The sequence below is a fragment of the Eucyclogobius newberryi genome, unplaced genomic scaffold (genome assembly GCF_026437365.1).
Source record: "Eucyclogobius newberryi isolate DKJ021-1_F unplaced genomic scaffold, fEucNew1.0.hap1 SCAF_2, whole genome shotgun sequence".
NCBI lineage: Eukaryota > Metazoa > Chordata > Actinopteri > Gobiiformes > Gobiidae > Eucyclogobius > Eucyclogobius newberryi.
In genome coordinates, this window is record NW_027315834.1 from 6,643,612 (window position 1) to 6,664,312 (window position 20,701).

The 20,701-nt window shown below is 42.0% G+C and overlaps 1 protein-coding gene across 1 annotated transcript in view; it reads right to left on the reverse strand.

Moving 5' to 3' along the window:
* The window catches only part of cacna1c (calcium channel, voltage-dependent, L type, alpha 1C subunit), a 305,644-nt gene extending 288,532 nt beyond the window's left edge, over nucleotides 1-17,112 (reverse strand). The window contains exon 1 of the mRNA XM_072455203.1: nucleotides 16,434-17,112. Within this exon, the coding sequence (XP_072311304.1) occupies nucleotides 16,434-16,491 (58 nt within the window). The 5' untranslated portion in view covers nucleotides 16,492-17,112. The remainder of the gene's footprint in view (nucleotides 1-16,433) is intronic.
* Between the last annotated feature and the right edge of the window lie 3,589 nt (nucleotides 17,113-20,701).

The window sequence follows — 20,701 nt, forward strand, 5'->3', positions numbered from 1 at the left end:
TGCAACTACAAACAAGGAAGCGTAGATAGTACAGGTCTGACAAATAGTATGGAATAGAATTGTACAGGAACATTTAGATTTGAAGAATAGAGGCGCCTGATGTTTTTTACAGGATGGACCCATTGATGCACCTCTTGTTTTAGACTAGAATATAAATTGGAAAACTGCTATGAAGAATCACATGTAGAGATGGGAGATTTATCTATAAATATATATATATATATATATATATATATGTATAAAATAAGTTCAACAAGTGAGAGAAACGACTAGTATAATCTCCCATTGTATAAAGTGATATTTCTGCCCTTTTTTGGTTAATTGTATGGTCCATTCGAATTTGAGCCTCAAGAAATTTACAGGCTCATTAGAGCACATTCCTGATGCATTGTGAAAATATTGTCTGAATATTGTTATCAGGATAATCCTAATAAAGATAAATATTGCTAACACCCAATCCATGTTTCCAAAACAATTAGAGGTCTAACTACAGCGTTGACAGAGTTTATACAACAAGATTACATGTGGGAAGGGGAAATGGGAAATGCAAAAAACAAAACAAAGCAAAAAACAAAGAGGAAGAACTGGATTGGATGCTTCTGACAGTTCACACTTCGGTTAAAGGCACTGTATCTGACTTTTACCATCTTAAAATCGTGAATTCGTGAATCAATTTCTCATTAACAAGAGTTCTTCTATTGAGAGTGTTTTTACAAGAGTTTTGTTTATAAGAGTTCTTCTATTAAGAGTGTTTTTTAAACTTCCTATAAGTTATCTGTCCTTTTCCTCTTTATCTACCTGCGTCGCAACAATGAAATTTCCCCATGTGTGGACAATAAAGGAATATCTTATCTTATCTTATCTTATGTTTTTATAATGTTTTCAGCAGTGCAAATGTGTTTTTCATTCACCTAATGCATTCTGAGCATCCCAATTATTCACTGTGTTGAGTTTATGAGTGCTTTTCACAACTTTCAGAGCCCAGAGTAGAGTTTAATGCCAACGAGGCGAGAGTTTTTTAATAAGTTGTTTCACGGACTTTCCTTGGCATTTTTTAAGAGGGGGGGACGGAATAACATTTTTATTTTATTTTCAAGTTATCAAATCACATCTCTACCATCCAAAAGTCGGAGTTGAATTTAAAAATAAAATTGTATTCAAAATACATTTCTTGGATTCTTAGAATATAGGCCCTACTACCACCTCTCTACATTATCTACATAATTATAGTTATCAATGCAAGAAATTGAAAATAACCCTCATTATACTGAGCGGTGTAAAAAAATGTCTTAAAAAAAGATGGCTCCAGCAAAATGTCAATGATGTAAGATAATAGATGCACCACTGGTATGCAGCCTGTTCACAATATTTTTGATTAAATGTTGGCCAACTGCACAATAAAGTAGACTACAAAAAGTGATTGCCTTAACCCTAAGCCTGGTGAATAAATTAACTTTACCTTTACTGTGGAGCACTATGATGGCCTGTATTCATGTTTAACACACTTACATCCAGTGTAATTTGTTTTTAAAGTAAACATTCCTTCCATAGGTTTCAGAGATGGGCCGCTGCCGTTGCAATGTCATAAACTAACTGTTTAATGGAAGGTGGAACTCACAGTTATCAAAGGGTAGTCCCAGACTGACAGCGTCTCAGAAAAAGAATCATCTCGTGACCAAACAAGTCGGTTTGATATACTTTATTGAGTCTTGACAGGAACACAAAGTGGGAAATGAATGAAAATGTCTTATTGAGCTAGCTTAAATTTGGCCACAGTGATTTAGTCCAACGCTGTGGCGTGGGAATCTTTCTCGAGTTGTGGACACGCAGCTCAGATCAACTCACCGGGACAAGTAGCGGCCTTACAATGCGATCAGATGAGAACGCTCAACTCCACAGACGAGCTGGACATTTCCACATGAGTAGGACTTGTGCTACTTAAATGGCAACAACAAAATTATTTTGATATAATCAGTCAAGTATTCTTAATTTCCTCGTTCGAACACAACGAGTTCAATTAATGGGACCCCGAGCCAAAGCCACACCCATCCCGCATCCTTTAAGTTAATCTACCAGTCAATCTCCTCTCCTTGAACCGACACCTTAACGTGGTAGAGGGGTTTGAGCGCCCGAATGATCCCAGGAGCTATGTTGTCGGGGGCTTAAAGCCCCTGGTAGGGTCTCCCAAGGCAAACAGGTCCTAGGTGACGGGTCAGACAAAGATCGGTTCAGAAGCCCCCCTATGATGAGTAAAAGAACAAGGCCGTTTACGTCGCCCGGATCGGCGTCACCGGGGCCCCATCCTGGAGCCAGGCCTGGGATGGGTGCTCGATGGCGAGCGCCTGGTGGCCGGGTCTTACCCCACGGGGCCCAGCCGGGCACAGCCCGAAGGAGCGACGTGGGGCCGCCCTCCCGTGGACCCACCACCCGCAGGAGGATCCATAAGGGACCGGTGCAAAGAGATCTGGGCGGCAGTCAATGGCAGGGGCCTCGGCGACCAGATCTCCAGACACAGAGACTAACTCTGGGGACATGGAAAGTCACCTTGCTGGGGGGAAAGAGCCTGAGCTTGTGCGGGAGGTTGAGCGATATCGGCTGGATATAGTCGGCCTCACCTCCACGCACAGTTTGGGCTCTGGAACCCATCTCCTCAAGAGGGGCTGGACGCTCCACTTCTCTGGTGTTGCCCGCGGGGAGAGGCGGCGGGCTGGTGTGGGCTTGATTAAAGCCCCTCAGCTCAGCTGCCACGTGTTGGAGTTTACCCCGGTGGACGAGAGGGTCGCGTCCCTTCGCCTTCGGGTGGGGGACAGGTCTCTCACTGTTGTGGCGGCCTACGGGCTGAACAGCAGTGCAGAGTACCCGGCCTTCTTGGAGTCCTTGGGAGGAGTACTGGACAGTGCACCGACCGGGGACTCCCTTGTTCTACTGGGGGACTTCAACGGCCACGTGGGCAATGACAGTGACACCTGGAGAGGGGTGATCGGGAAGAACGGCTTCCCAGATTTGAACCCGAGCGGTGTTCAGTTATTGGACTTCTGTGCTAACGCTGTGTTCAAGCACAAGGGTGTCCATCTGTGCACATGGCACCAGGACACCCTAGGCCGAGGTCAATGATCGACTTTGTTGTCGTGTCATCTGACCTCCGGCCGCGTGTCTTGGACACTCGGGTGAAGAGAGGGGCAGAGCTGTCAACCGATCACCACCTGGTGGTGAGTTGGATCCGCTGGCGGAGGAGGAAGCCGGACAGACTTGGCAGTGCCAAGCGCATTGTGAAGGTCTGTTGGGAACGTCTTGCGGAGCCCTCTGTCAGTAGGGTATTCAACTCGCACCTCCGGGAGAGCTTCTCCCATATCCCGGGGGAGGCTGGGGACACTGAGTCCGAGTGGACCATGTTCTCCGCCTCCATTGTTAATGCGGCTGCTCGGAGATGTGGTCGCAAGGTCTCCGGTGCCTGTCGTCGCGGCAACCTCCGAACCCGGTGGTGGACACCGGAAGTAAGGGATGCCGTCAGACTGAAGAAGGAGGCCTATCAGGCCACTCTGGCTTGTGGGTCTCCTGAGGTCATTGACAGGTATCGGCAGGCCAAGCGGGCCGCAGCTCGTGCTGTCGCAGAGGCAAAAACCCCGGGCCTGGGAGGAGTTCGGGGAGGCCATGGAGGAGGACTATCGGTCGGCCCCAAAGAAATTCTGGCAAACCGTCCGGCGCCTCAGGAGGGGGAAGCAGTGCCTCATCAACACCGTTTATGGTGCGGGTGGAGACCTGCTGACCTCGACTGGGGATGTCGTCGGACGGTGGAAGGAATACTTTGAGGATCTCCTTAATCCCTTAGTCACGTCTTCCGAAAAGGGAGCAGAGACTCTGAGGTTGTTCGCAAACTCCTCGGTGGCAAGGCTCCGGGGGGGGATGAGATCCGCCCTGAGTACCTAAAGTCTCTGGATGTTGTAGGACTGTCTTGGCTGACACGTCTCTGCAACATCGTGTGGCGTTCAGGGACCGTGCCTCTGGACTGGCAGACCGGGGTGGTGGTCCCTCTGTTCAAGAAGGGGGACCGGAGGGTGTGTTTCCAACTACAGAGGGATCACACTCCTCAGAAAAAGGTGGCTTGCCCTCTCCAGGTGGGTGGGGAGTCCTTGCCCCAAGTGGAGGAGTTCAAGTATCTCGGGGTCTTGTTCACGAGTGAGGGAAGGATGGAGCGTGAGATTGACAGGCGGATCGGTGCAGCAGCTGCAGTGATGCAGTCGCAGCATCGGACTGTTGTGGTGAAGAAGGAGCTGAGTCGAAAGACAAAGCTCTCGATTTACCAGTCGGTCTACATTCCTAACCCTCACCTATGGTCATGAGCTTTGGGTAATGACCGAAAGGACAAGATCGCGGATACAAGCGGTCAAAATGAGTTTCCTCCGCCGTGTGGCTGGGCGCTTCCTTAGAGATGAAGTGAGGAGCTCGGCCACACGGGGGGAGCTTGGAGTAGAGCCACTGCTCCTCCACGTCGAGAGGAGCCAGCTGAGGTGGCTCGGGCACCTGTTCCGGATGCCTTCTGGGCGCCTCCCTGGGGAGGTGTTTCAGGCATGTCCCACCGGGAAGAGGCCCCGGGGAAGACCCAGGACACGCTGGAGAGACTATGTCTCTCGGCTGGCCTGGGAACGCCTCGGGGATCCCCCGGAGGAGTTAGAGGAATTGTCTGGGGAGTAGGAAGTCTGGGAGTCCCTGATTAGACTGCTGCCCCCGCGATCCGGCCCCGGATAAAGCGGTCGAAAATGGATAGATGGATTCCAGTCGATCTAGGAAGCCGTGAGTTGCGAGAGTTTTAAAGCTCTCTGACGTTCTGACGCAACTTGGTGTCGGAGTTGCTGGTGCAGATTACCTTTTTTTTTTTCTTTTTTTTTTTTTTTTAGGTTTTGGCCAAAATAACAGCAGATTTTTTTTGGGGGGGGATCTCCGTTTTTTGACGTCGGCGGGCTCGCGGAACAACTTATTAAAAATTCTCACCCAACCGTTAGCATGCCAACAGTGCACTTACACACCTGCTTTACGGATGAAAAACTCTATATGCATACAACATACAGGAGTCTAATTTTGACCCCCAGAGCTGTGATTATAATACATTTGTACTGGGGTAAAACAGTTTTTAATTTATTACATGAAAATCTTACAGCACCTTTAAATCCTCTCAAAGTCACTCACTCGTTACCAAAATAACTGCTCCCTTTGTCATTTGCTAATCGCATTCTCTAAAATTGTGATTTTTAAATGTATTTATTTTGAATAACCGATAGAATAAAATAAAAACTGTTTAATCTCCAGAAAAGGGCATGCAGGTGGAGGCGTGTTGTAAGACAAAGGAGAGGCGTGCAGGGCGGAGATGCATGACTGTGTTTGAATAATGTCGACTGCTCTGTGCGCTCATCGGTCCTCATCCCCGTCCTGCTCTCTGTAACCGCACACAAACACCACCAGCATCAAATTAATGTTGAAATATTTTCATGGACACCCAGGCCTGAACCATGTCTATTACATCTTTGGCAGATACTGACTGCAGCAGACCATAAAAGACCCCACAAGCTCCGCAGTTTTGGAGATGTTCTGATGTTAAAATCTCTGAAATCTTCAACAGTTTTCCTTCCTCAAACAACAACTCTATAAGACAAACTGTTTGTCTGTGTTAGTAGTGTATTCTGTCAGTGTTTTTAAATTAATGCTATGCCTAGATTTTATACACATAATTAAAACTTGCAATATTTCATCAATGTGAAGTTCGCCCACAGTTGTAGCACTTACTTAAGGGCAGCCACTAAACCTCAAAATGCAGCTAATTACATGGTTGAGGAAGCCCGTCAGTGCCCTCCGAGGCCCCACTCCAGGCAAAAAGATTAATTGAGAATGTTTTCTACATTGTTCAATCACTAAATACAATTAATGCTGCTAAAAAGGCCAGCCTTGGCAAACTTGCATTAACAAAGTAGAGGATTGGCGTAAGTGAAGCACCCCAATTAAACAGTTTGTGAGCCGTTACATCTAGAAGTCTTCAAGGTGAAATATGTAACTTTATTATTTCAGTGGGAGCAGCACACTGATTGCATATAACTGCAATGGCAGCTCATTGTATTAGTTATAGGTTTGTTTGTTTGTTTGTTTGTTTGTTTGTTTGTTTGTTTGTTTGTTTGTTTGTTTGTTTGTTTGATTGAAGGTTTGAAGGTTTGTTGTTTATGTTTTGAGGACATCCCAAAATAATAATAATAACTGTGGTTATATGTGTAGGTCAAAATCAAAAAGTGAAATTGTTAAAATATTTAAGTTGAAGGTGCACTGTGTCACTTTTCTGGTTGCCCGCTTGTCTCCATGGAGACATTATTACTTTGGATTTTTTAAGGTATAACATTAAACTGAATTGGGTTGTTGTCCCTAACCCAGTTTAGGGACAACAGATGAAAACTAGTATTTTTGCTATAATCTGGCATATTTACACTGTAACTCAATATGCACTGTCTCTTTTAATTAAACAAATACAATTACAGCCTATTACAGACTAAATTGTGATATCAAATTGGTATCGAGTAGGCTATGGAGCCTATTTCTTAGTACTGAAATCAAGTTTGAAATTTCAGTTTCATGGCGTTGTTAGCTGTATATAATATCTGCGACAATTGCTACGAGAACCCAAACCAGTGCTACATGTGGTAATGTTTCTTGTGTTGCTCACGTGTGGTCGCATGCTTGTCAGCCCTGCTTTTTCATAGGTTGTTTGGAGGCTAACTCTCCCATTGAAATTACAGCCAACGAGCAGTACCAGTCTCTAGAATACAGGCATTCTGTTTCCAAACCCCGGACGTTTCTATAGGAGGAAAGTTAAAGGAAAAAGAAAGGACACTGGGCAAGAATCCTAAAGGTCTGCGGTCATTATTTCCACTGGTGGCTTGGGCCTGATCAATAAAACAGCTGCCGTGTGCCTATGAGCGATGATGATGAAGAGTTAGGTCATAGGCCTCTGAGCGCACTGAAGGGGAACCAAACGCACACGCGCACGGAGAAAGGCATCCGAGCGAGGCACAATGCAAACGGGCAGGAGGCCAACAGCCACCACACAGCCAGGCCTGGTCCACACGCACCCCACCACACACTCACAGGTCGGGCAGCAGATCGTCCCACAAGGAGTGAAGACTGAGGGACTTTAGTTCTACAGGGGAGAGGGTAGAAGAAGGGGTGCAAGAGAGAGAGAGAGAGAGAGAGAGGGAGAGGGAGAAAGAGGAACGGAGTGTTAACAGAGAGAAAGAGATGGAAGAGAGAGGAGAAAGAAGAGAAAAAAGGAGCATGAGAGGGCAGCAAAAAAGCGAGAAGGTGAGAGGAAAGGAAAGAGATTGCAAGAGATAGAGACTGGGATGAAGGGGGAGGGAGAGAGAGAAATAAAGAAATAGAGGGAATGAGCCCAAGAAATAAAAGGGGGAGGGAGAAGAGTAAGAGTGTGGGGCAGAAAAAGAAAGCGTGAAAGGAATGGGGAGAGAGTGGGGAGAGAGAGAGAAAGAGAGAGAGAGAGAGAGAGAGAGAGAGAGAGAGAGAGAGAAAGAGAGAGAGAGAGAGAGAGAGAAAGAGAGAGAGAGAGAAAGAGAGAGAGAGAGAGAGAGAGAGAGAGAGAGAGAGAGAGAGAGAGAGAGAGAGAGAGAGAGAAGAGAAAGAGAAGAGAGAGAGAGAGAGAGAGAGAGAGAGAGAGAGAGAGAGAGAGAGAGAGAAAGAGAGAGAGAGAGAGAGAGAGAGAGAGAGAGAGAGAGAGAGAAAGAGAGAGAGAGAGAGAGAGAGAGAGAGAGAGAGCAAGAGACAGCCAGAAAGGAAAGGAGGGAGACAAAGTGGGAAGAGAACCAAGAGAGAGTGAGAGAGACAGATAGAGGGAGAAAGAAAGAGAGGAGGATAAGATAGAGAAACCCAGTTTGTCCATTCAAATATCAGTCACTTCAGATATGAGCAGGAATTGTCTATTTACAAACTAAAGATGTCAGTTAGATCAAATGTAGATAGTATCTTCATCATAATCTCACCATAATCATCCTTCACTTCAGAAGAAGTACATATACAGAATATTTACGGTGCATATACAATATATATAGTATAGATATAGTATTTATACAGTATAGATATAGTATAAAGTATATACAGTATGTATACTGAGAGCTAGAGTAGAATCTACTGTCATATATATATATATATATATATATATATATATATATATATATAATTTATTTAAGGCAGTCCACAGTCCCACAAACGTGTCCCCTTTCAAACGTATGAATGTAATTTTTTCCATTTTGCAAATGTCCAAGGTAATGTCTGTCCAGTCCCCGATGAAAGGCTTGATTTTGTAAAATTGGTCTCATAATTAAAGTTTGGTAATCTATTGGAGGAGAAAGGATATTAAATAGAGTTTAGATCAACCACTTTATAATTAAAAAAGGGGAATAATATCTACGCTGTATAGATGCATTAATAGTCTGGACAGCCATTCTACTAAATATATTAATAATAAATGAGAACGAAATGGTAACATTGTTTTGACGGACAAAGAATGGGAACAGAGATAAACAACTCAATGGGGGACCACAAAAGGTCACACTTCGAAATGTAAAAAATTACTTTCACTTTGAATTTAAATATGAACAAATGTATCAGACATTGAGACAGAGTCATATGCTTTGCCTGATGTTTTCATTCCTTTGAGCAACTCTCTTTCCTTTTTGATTTAGTCTTTTATTCTCTGGTCTTGTTCTGTTTGCTCTGTTTGTATTTGGACAACAACACAAAATATGACAGCACCTAAACTACATTTAAAAGCCTTAATAAAGCATATAATAGGACATTTAAGCCTGTTGTCCTCTGACGTCTTTAAAAGCAGCGTTCTCCTTGTGAACCTCTTTGGATCTTATCTTTCTGCTTTGTTTGTTTGCAGAGACCTGGTTGTGCGGAGCAGCAGCTGTGCTTGAGTCACGGTGCCACAGTTACAGTTTGAGTCTGAATCACTGATAAGGACGTGATTGGTCTTAAAGCACTCATTAGCTCCTCTGTTACAGCAGCCCTGATTACACCATTCAAACTCAGCCGGCTCCGACAAAATGTACACTGAGACAAAGCCACAAGTGTTGTTGTTTGTCCAATGCAGAAAATTAAGGACAATTATAAAACTTACTTCAATGCTTTTATGTTTCGTTCTGGTTGTATGACTACAAAATATGTTGGCAAAATATAAAATATTGAAAATATCATTGAACCAAGATGTAAAACAATCACCCAATCCATTGCAAAACTTTTCTGAATTAAAGTTATATTAATAATGATAATAAACAAATGCCGTACAAGTGGTAGCAGTAGATAAAATTATGCACACAAGGATTTTTTTTTCTGCACTTCCTCAAACAACAGAAAAATATGATACATGATTGATATGGCTAGTCTGCAGTAGATGCTGTTACATATGCAGTAAATGTACTGGCAAAAAGGACACTGGGTTTAAAATGACACCGCAAAGTGTCCAGCGAGAATGACTCACTGTTTACATGCGCGCCAGGAAAACCGGATATATGGCCTAGTCCAACTTAACCGCAAATTGCATGCAAACCTACGAACGATTGAGGCGGCATCTCAATAACACATGTGTTTTAGAAGTGTGTGTAGTGATGTTCCTGCTGCATCACACTCGGAGCAGACTACGAGAGGCGTTTGACTGCACCAGGTAAAAAACAGACTAGCATTTGTGGTTTGTTTTGGTCTGCAGTGTTAAAGTGGAAACTGTGTGTGTTTATTTGATTCAGATAAAATAACGTAAGAGTAATGCAGTTCCTCATGTCTGAAAATCAAAAGCTCAACGTAAATGAAATGTCGCTTATCTATGTTTGCCAAAAGTGTGTAATAGCCGTATTTATTAGCATTTATAAGGTTTGTGCTATGCTAAATCAGACCCCGCTTGCACCTATGGCTCTGGGGGGGCTGAATGAGTTTGGAAAAATATCTTCTTGTGATTTTTCAGACAAGCATTGCGATTACGTTTCCATTTACGATATGTTATGATTGTATGATTTGTTAGGATTCTGTTCAAAGTTTTAAACATGTCCAAGAGCGTTTGAGAGAACATTTGAGAGAAAACGGAAATCTGAACAGCTAAGTAAATACAAGAATACTGTAGTTTAGAGGTCTAAACTACAGTATTAGCAGGTTTTTACACAATTGGACAGGATATTGCAAAAATTCAACTTGTGATTTGATCCAATTGCGATTGATCTTGCAGCCCTAGACTCCAAAATATGATTAAACAATAAAAACAACAAGAAAAAAAGAAAAACAACTTAAGAATGAGGACCTGAAACAAGGCCTTTGAATCTTGCAAGGATAAAAAATAATTACATATAGGAGTAAATGCTTCTTATATATAACAACAGAATTGAACAACAGGGCTCGGACACACACAAACCAGAGCTATGATTTGTAAAACTTAACCATATTTGTTTTCTTTTTTGAATGGACAGCCGACCCAGTCAATAAAAATAAGAAACAAATATTTACCCTGCTGTTCAGTGCATAACAATAAAGGGCTTAGAGGCTTAACCATTTGTTTACTTTGTGCATTATTCATTTTACACATCTGGAATACAAACATAATTCATTTAAACTGTATTTGAGAATCAATTTTCAATCAGTGCTCCTTTATCTAATCAGTCTAACAGCAATCACAATGGGGTTTTTACAATGTCAAATTCATAACTTCATAATTATTACAAGACATTTTGCGTTTTAAAACGGTCACAACTGTTTTGACTGTTACATCTAGTGAAACACTACAAGCAAAACTCACTTTTTTATGTTTTTGTTTGCTTTCTCAATAAAAGTGTTTAGTTGTAAATGACAGAAAGGTCCAATCTGCTCCTAAAGATATTTTATTATTTAATTTGATCAATTTCCATCCATTTCTCGGGGGACACTGTAAATTCAACATTCAAATTCAATTCAAACATTTTAATTTATTTATTTGGCTGGGACATGTGATATTTGCTGTAGACATGGACTCGTTTCCATCTGTCCTCCCATCACTCTCACAAATACATTCTCATTCACATACCAAACTAATTTAACACCGGAAGCTGGGTGGGTGTAGTGTCTTGGCCAGGAAACAACAACAGTTTGCACTAGAGCCACTCTGACACCTGGGTTTACCAGTGTCTAATCCCAATTAGATCAAACTGAAAAAGTGGTCCTGATCTGCAGTGAAGGCTGATCAACAGACAAGTGCCTGTGGCTCAAGCAGCTGAAGAAGTGAGTGCTTGTTTATTGCTGATGGAGATACTTACGGATTAGAAGAGTGGTCAAGGTTTGTGTATTTGTAATCTTTTGCATGGGATTCTTGGATTCGTTTCATCAGTTAACATTTCTTCTCCCAAATTCCAACTATCCTGGAGGTGTTTAAAATGTGCGCGTTGAACAGAATCCTACTATCAAAACAAAAATGGCAAATCTTGTTAGCAAAACTCTTTAATACAATACTGGCCCGTTCGCACTGCCTGTGCAGTGAACGAGCAACAAACAACCATCACATGTCAGTACGCCTCAAATTACAGTCCAGATTGAATGATGAAAACCAAGAGATAATGGAGAGGAATCAAATATGAACGACACAGTGGTTTAGGAGACAGGAAATGGACCGTGTGGCTTTGTAACAAAATACTTCTGTTTTTCGGTGTAAGTGCAATGTTGTCCTGGAATAACTTAGATATTTAGTTTCTTTATCTCAAGATTTAGAAATAGAAGATCAGGCTATAGGTGCGAAATCCAAAAGCAAAGATAAGGTTTCAGAGCTAATTGATTTCAAATTGATCATGATTCCTGTACACCCATTTATACTGCCTTAAAGATGTAAATAGGTAAGCTCAATAAAGTGTTATCTTTCTTCAAAAACTCCACACTGTTCTGTAATGGTTTAAATCTGTCACTCACTCAGAGCATGACAGAAGCTGACAAATTGACGACACGTGTGTAAAAAAGAGTGTTATTAAGCTGCATTTAACAGAAAATGAGTGAATCATGATGTGGCAACCTCTCAAAAAAAAGCAGACCATCACAGAAATAGGATCACAATTCAATTTCTATCACCTTATCACTCCCAGCTCTATTTCCAGGGCATAATTCATCTAGCATTATCCAAACCTAATACATTACACAAAGAGAGGTTAAAACGAGGTGTACAAAGGCAGAGAAGTGAAATAAATGCAGAAAAAGCTGATGATAAACATAAAAGTAGTTTCTTGTTTACTCTCGCTTTAACCATGTCTCACAGCAACACAATCTTGGAATTACTAAACATATTTTTGTGAAATGCTGAGCTCGGCCTTGTGATTAAACTGTACAGGTACGATTTTGAGTTTTATGTTACCAAAGCATTCCTCAGTGAACTGTTCCGGAGGAATCAGGACCATTTGATTACAATACAAACTTTCTCCCACAAAATACATTAAGGATGCAATAAATGCCTCTAAATTTAGTTTTGCCAGTTTTCATTTTTGGAAATGACATATTTTGTTTCTGTGATTTTCTACGCAAAATAAAGTGTCCTAAAAGTCTATATTGAAAGTCCATCTTCGTTCTTTTTTTTTCTTCTTTTTTTGTGTGTCCATTATGAGGTTAAACAGACACAGATATCCCCATGTGAGCGCCTGCTTTGGTACATTTTCAGTATCTGTCATGAAGCTGTCAATGGAGCAATAAAGAATGAGCTGTCCGTGGTGCTGAAAACCACAATCCAGGCAGATTTCTGAGATAAATTGTTCACTTCCCTACTACAGGATCTGGGTCAGCTGACGGTATGACTATGTTAAATCTCTGTGGCGGTGTAAAATGTTTCACTTAGACACTGTTTTGTCGGATGTGTATATTTTCAATGCTGTTTGGTGCCAGTAGTGAGCCTAAAACGTTACAATCTAATAGTAAAATTACTTAATTTTTTGCAGGATCAATTTAAGACCAACCATAAGTTTAAAAGCTGTGATGTCTCTCATTCAGTTTTATGTTTTATCATGAAATGAAAGGGTAAGTTTTGCCTTACAGCAAACCTCTTTATTGCATTTGTCCTTAAATTATATAGTGGGCTTTTTTTTAAGGTGGTTTGGTCCTAGAACGGTTTCAGTGTAGCCCTTCTTTCAGACCTGGTTCACTGCAACTTTTTTCAGACCTGGTTAAGTCCTGTTTTAGCCTTTGGATAGATTTATCATGCTGCTTTCTTTTTCCACACGTCATTTGTTCCATTCTCAAGTTTGATTTTAGTCTGAGCCTCACGTGTGTCTCAGCAAGGGCCAGCACCTAGTTTTGTTCCGCTCTCTGGTCCATTTGTGTTCAAAAATCAAAAGTACACCATATTACGAATAAATCGAACTGCGACCCACCTCCACAAACAGACCAGAATTTGAGTTCATAAGCCAAAGACATAAACTTTACTTTTATCTGAACAGTCTTATTATTTAAATTTTCTACACATTGTTGTATTTGCTCAACTGTCCAGAAAGTCCCCTGTGTGCTCTGCTTGTGCTTCTTCTTGTGGGTTTAGTACATATGCAGCTGTATTACATCTCTTATGTACCCAAGACACATTTCCCCTCAAAAGGTCAATAAGGTTTATCTTATCTATTGTGCAAGACTAGATGTAGTCACAACACTATATCGACCTATAGTTTACAGGTTGTTGTTTTTTTCAGTTGGTTGGGTTTACATGACATTTCAACATTCTAGAATGTCCATAATTTAAAATTGAGCAAATAAAAACCGACAAAACGTTCAAAGCCTTCTCTAGTCAGCAGAAATCAAGAAAAGTGAAACATATTGTTGTTGTGTCTTTTTATATGACAAAACAATGTAAGACTATTGTGAACCAAACTGTTAAAAGATACTTTGTGGTTAAAATACAATACAAGCATAATTTTCATAAACTTATCTGACCATCATTGAAACCGGCCCAGGATAATGAAGCATTTGGATCTAAACCTGGTTCAGACATGTTTTCACTACTTTACGTTATGCTCTGTGCATGTTCTAAAGTCTGATTGAATGTGTATGAAACTTCATATTGTGACTCCTGCTTGTTCTGTTATGTCTTCTGTGTCTTTGGTCAATTTCCCTGGATCAGGGTGTGCAATATTTATTACAGTACACGCAAAGAGACAATTGTTCCTGTTTATTATCGTGTTTTAGGTAGTACAAACAGTGTTTCATAGTTTTTAAATGGGAGATAAGGCTTGAAAATTTAAGGTTGTGCCAATACGAGCTGAGTTTTGGAATGTTTGCCAACATTTAGACATCAGTGTAAAAGTAATTAAAAAAGCCTGTAATAGATGAAATCTGGAACAATATTTGGGGGGGGGCTCCATATTGTTGATAATCTAGCTGTAGAAAGTCTTTAACTTCACAGTAGAGAAGAAAAAAGTGCCTATAATCCCCCAGTTCCTATTTAGTCAGGGAACCATCCAGTTCCCCTTTGCTCACGCTCACACAGTGACAGTGGAGGCAAGTGTGGAACTGCCATTGGCATCTGAACACTGTGGCACATTTTACGTTTTTGCTTTTTTAAGTACTGTTAACCTGCATAAAAACTGGTGATGCACAAAAAGCTTAAACGAACAAAGAAATTATATGAATACAATTATTCAAAGATATTTTTAGTTACTAGGATTACTAATTACGAACTGGAGCTGTTGATTTTTACCTTGTGGATGAGGAAAATGTATACATTTCCCAACAATGTAAGTGTCAGTAAAAGGTTCCTGGTCTGACTAAAAAGTACCTTGGCCCAGAAGCTAAACAGTACTCAAAGTGTGGCCCAAGTTCCTATAGTTCCTACTTTATACGAATGTATGCTGAATGAGGATTGGAACTTTTTTTTTAAAAGTACCAGGAACTGAAATGTACCCTGCAATGACTCACTGACTCAAAAGTGCTTCACGCTCCTCTGTATTTGTCGTGCCTCATGTTTAAGCATAGCCTATTCCCAAAAGTAGTAAATGTATATATTAGACTCCTAACTTTGTGCACTAAGAAATGGATTATATGTAGGTTTAATAGACTTTTTTAAAAGTGTCTCTCGAGGGGAAAAAGGTTGGAGACCCCCAGTTTATCCTGTGCATTATTTGTATCCTGTAGATTCACTGTGGCACAAGGCCGTTTCCTTTCAATAGAATCGTTTACCGAGATATGTTTCCTTATCGACACAAAATTCAAAATGATCATGGTGACAGCTTTAAGTGTATCCTTTCATCACTTGTGCCAAGCTGCTGCTTCTGCTGCTGCTGTTGCTGATGACTGTGACTTTCTGCTGCGACACAGATGCACACAACACACTTAACCGTTATATAGACCCATGCATGCACGGCACCAGCACGAACCAACCCGCTCCCCATCCATCCATCCCCTGTTGCTATGGAACCTGTCGCCGAGGCAAAGAGGAGGAGAGCTGGGGAAGAACGAACCCACAGACGATTCTAAACGACATAGACAGTGCTCAATAAACGCGTAAGAACCGTAATAAACACATAACAGAACAGTGTGGGGAACGAAGTGCATCGCTGGGGCTTCGCTCTCTGCAACGTGGGTGGAAAGGAACGACGCGTAATACTGCGCAATGCAAACAGACCCTTTCCTCATCGCGCACCTCACAGCACAGCACAGCACAGCACTGGCTTTAGACACACATATGACTCGTAATTGCGTTGAAAAAACTGCTCAAAAGCGTTAGGACTTGAGTCGTGTCTCGTGCGAAACCTCTCCACACTCACTGCCATCTCAAAATAGCACGCAATTCTCGGCAGAGAGACGAAAAAATAGGCACATCATCAGGCCTTCGCTCGCTCCTTCCCACTGCCACCTGCTGTCATGCCATCTCCGGACGATTTCGCTCTTGTTTTAGAAGTTAGGGTTATTAAAACGTAACGAATGCGTGCGCCAGCGTGCGTGGGGATCGATACTGATAATTGGGGGGCGTGTTTGCGAGACTTAATCATCTGCTTTCCCTTCTTGGTGAAGGGCAGTGTTGTGATTATGCACAGGCCTATACCTATGTGCAGGCTCCTTCATTTAGGTGCGTTAAAAAGGCTGCTTTTCTGGTCAAAAATGGGGAAAACGCTGAATGTTGATGGTGGTAAAATGGTTTAAAGCGCACGGATGGACAGACGTGCCAAAGCTACAAGTGTGAACGCGTAACCAAACACCGACCAGGCCGCGCTTCTGTAGCTTCTCTGCGTCTCGTTTGGCGGTGTTGCGCGCAATTTTGGAGTTGTTAAACCAGCTTTGGGGAGGGGGGGAGTAGGAATACGAAGAGGAACGGCGTGCGCGTCCATCTGTTGATAAGAAAAAGCTTTTCCTTTACAATTCCTCTCCCAATTCCCAGTTCATCTTTGCTACAAGAAACAAAACCGTGCACGTACCTTGATGGTTCTCAAGGGTGTCCTCCGGGATGTACATGTTTTTGCTTTCATTTACCATAAATGTAGTCCGGCGTTATCCCAGTAGGTGAATGTATAGCGAAAGGAGGAGGTAAAACTCCGCAAAAATAAAGAAATTAAAGTTAAAAAAATAACGCTGTCCGACAGTTTTTCTTGTTTTCGTTTTTGGTATTCCCTTTCTTGTGGTGATTCTTCCGACGTTGGAGTGAATATTACCTAATCCCCATGATGGGGGTGAAGGCGAGGAAACAGAGGGAGCTTTTGACAGAACCGGTCGGGAGAACGCACCGGTGCATCCCTCGGTACATCCGGGCCCCAGGCGAGAAATGCGAGACCAAAACGCGGCGGTGGTGGTGGTGGTGGCGTTCAGCGTTCAGTTGGATTCACACCTCACCTCGTTCGTTTTCTCCTCCAGTCTTGCGACGTCAAAAGAAAAATGACTTAAAAAAAAGAAGATTAGAAAGCACGGGCGCTGTCAGTGGTGGTGCGCAAAAGACGCATTCGTGCGCATCTTCTTCAACAGCAGCAGCAGCGTGGCAAAAGACGAAAGGCTGAGGAAAAGGTGGAGGTAGTGGAGAAGGAGGAGAAGATGTGAGATGTTAGAAAAGAAGACACCAAGAGTAAATATTCCATGACGGTGCGCACAGGGTTAAATCTCCCGATAAAACCACGTATTTCAAAAAGCTGAAGAGAAGCGCAAGAGAGAGAGAGAGAGGCCGTGTCCAGAGTCTCATCATCCACTGACGGCGGCGGGGTTGTTCGTCTTCTGCTCGGTCCAGTTACGGTCCATGGTGTGAGTCCGGAGTCCAGAAAAAAGGTGCCGCGTGTCGGTGTGTCGCTTCTTTCTCCGTCTGTCCGCCCGCGTCTCACTGTCTCACTCACTGAGCTGAAAGAGTCGGAGCGCGCTCTTCTCTGCCTGCGCCGGCCCTGCAGCTCAGCTCTGCAGTGAGTGATACCAGAGAGAGAGAGAGAGAGAGAGAGAGAGAGAGAGAGAGAGAGGGGGGGGGGGGGGGGGGGGGTAAAAGAGAGAAAGAATGGACGGAGAGAGAGAAATAAAAGAGCAAGAGCGGGATAGGTGAGAGAGAAAAGAGAGAGAGGGAGAGGTGAGAGAGAGGTGCCCCCTCCCCATCCCCATCCTGAGACGCTCTGACTGTTTCCAGATGTGTGTGTGTGTGTGTGTGTGTGTGTGTGTGTGTGTGTGCTACAGTAGTGAAGTGAAGGAGGAGGAGGCTGTGGAGGCACAAGCAGCGGCTGGTGTCCAGATGAGGAAGAGGAGGATGAAGACATCAGTGATGATGATGATGATGATGATGATGATGATGATGATGATGATGATGATGATGATGATGATGATGATGATGATGGTGGTGGTGATCAACTGTGTGTCCAGCAGAGAAGGAGGGCCTAGGGTTTTACAAATCAGGACCAAAAGCACACGTGTCGAGGTTGGTGACTTCAATATAACCATATGACTCAAGTAAAGGTAAAATGTTGACTGCAGAAAATCTGCTGAGAATCTACAGTGCTTTAAAAATGTACAACAGTCACAACTGAGCCTGTGTCCAGAGTCAAGCTGCAGACAGACACACATCCAAGTGTTTGTCCTTCTCAGTTTGTGTTCAGACCATGGATCATGACCAGCTCCTTCTCCTCCAGAATCCCAATCTCACAGAGCTGCAGAGGCCAAACTAGTTCTGATTCATGATTGGTGCAGGAGCTGGGCATTTTAGGTAGTGACCATTCAGATCAGAGAGAGGACAATGCACAGGTTTAAACACACTGGATTTTACCTTTGGAACTGGCAATGCAAATGACAGACACATGTGAAGCTTGTTCTACTTTCTGATTGGAGAATCAGTTTGAGAATCAAAACACCAAATTATAGCATCAACAACTTGTTCATTATGCCCAATGTTTTTATGATAACGTAAGAATAAATATGCATTTCCATTTTTATGAAAAATCTTATATACAATCCCTTTAAAGCACAATTATTTGGGGGTCTGCCTTATGCTGGTCTCCAGGGAGATGATATTGCTGTGCCTACAATGTCCCAGTATTCTCAAAAATACCTTGAAAAACATGCAATGTTACGTCTCCTCTCTACAGATATCAGTATCTTGGCCTGGTGGCAACACCTGCTTGTCTTTATGAAGTTCAACATATGTGGAGCATTCCAAGCAAAGGTATAACATTTCCTTGGAGACAACTCAACTATAAAAGTTACATAATGCACCTTTAAAAAAAAAGGAAGCTTTTAAGTATTCTAAATATTAATATACTCAATATAAAACATTGGTCACTGGGTCTTCACTCAAAAGGGTAAAACCATCCATATATTAAATATATTTACCTCACATAAGCATGGCGTGTCAATACTTCAGGTCAGAAGTAAGTAATTGTGGTGTTTGTGCTGTGGCGTGCAGACAGAGTGGAGGTGCGTGAGAGCGCTGGACTCACTAAAGAAGCATAATGGTCCATGGCAGCAGCTTGATTTCCCCGGTTACAGGAGAAAAGTGAGATTAAAGATCTACAGTCACCAGCCCCTAAAGTTTGGAATATCATGTCCATCATGTTGACAGTCACTCGTGGTTTGAACCTGATTTATACCAGATTTTACGTGGAGTAGACCTCCTTTACTAACTAATCACAACTACTCATGTTACTGCAATTTAGTAGATTTTTCAACCTGTACTTGGACTTGTCATTGAGAATACTTTAAGCGTGTGATTGTTTTTCCCAATGCAGGGCTGCACCATTGTCTCATTCTGTACAAACTCACATAACAGCGCTGCTCTGATTGGCCAGAGCTCAAAGAACATGCGGATTGCTGTTTCACACTACTTTTTTGTACAAAAAATATGTTTTAAATAAAAGTAACTAATAGTACTTTGAGTAGTAGTTTACATGCATATCTTTTACTTTTATTTAGTTCAGCAGTGCTTGTACTTGCAAATGATAATTTTTTTAGCCATGTAACGGTAATTTACTTGAGTGCACAGTGTCATTAGCGGATTAAAAGGTACCATGTCGAAGAAAAAAAGGTTCACCATGTAACATCAAAGAATTTATTTAATGCTTTCTAATGTCCCATTGTATGGCATTAAACTTAAAAGCAGGTCATGCACCTCTAGAGACTTGTTGTTGCTAGAGGTACAATAGAAATGAAAGTAAGTCCTGCACGTGTCTCTTGTTATAGTCATCTCATTTGTCCTAGTGTTTGTTATTTCTCCATTTTCAAACTAATTAAATGCCTGTTACTAATTAAGTCCAGTCCATAAGAGCTGGTGCAGTCTGAGTCATCCATCAACAGCCTTTTTTCCTGATGCTCGCAGTATATTCCTAAAGTTGGACTGTGTGCTTTTCAAGATATTTTTTTAATAAAAAAAAACAAAACAAAAACAGATACTTTAACTGTGTCACATTTTTGGCTATCCATCGCCATGGTGACTATATACAGTAATTTATAGAATACACTGAAATGTTGATTCTGTCTTCTGGTTCTTGATCAATGAAACATATCAAAAACATCATATTCATCTACCTGAAATTGTTTAAGTGCTGTTATAAAAAATTTAATGAAAAAAAAAAGCCTCAAGTCATGTTAGTTCTGGTTTTGTCCTGTTTTAATTAACATTCCTAACCTGGTTTCAACTTGGTCAGGGTCCTGGTTCAGTCCTGTAGTGTAGTCCAAGTTTAGACCTTCCTCAGATACTTGTCCTGCTCTTACTCCTACTTAGACCGTCAATCATAGTCACATCTGATATACATCCCGCTCGGCCGTTGCATGTTTGGGGGTCCTGCTTTTCTTTGGCCCACTCTCTGTTTACACACACTGTAAAATCAGTTTTTTTCTGCCTCTTTATGACTCAAGCTCTGATCTTTTCACGACTCACTCACAAGCCAACCACAGGAAGCTGATTTTCAGATTCTTTCATTCTGGTAAATACAAACTCCCGTCTCATGAGGCTCTGTGAGGGACAGTTTTTCATGTGATCCTTTAAAACTACAAAGAAAAACACTTTAAACTTCACTATAAACGGGAGGTTACTTACTAACTTGTCGTCACAAAAAAGAGAAATATCTCAAAAAACAACGATCAAAACAAATGTGTGCCACTGACACAATAATCCCAAAGCAGGATAACCCCAGTAACCTCCAAATATAAACATATATATATATTGTTAAAACCTAAGCTACCATTTACAAAATAGTTTTCCTTATAGTTAGCATAATTAGTCAAAAAGTGA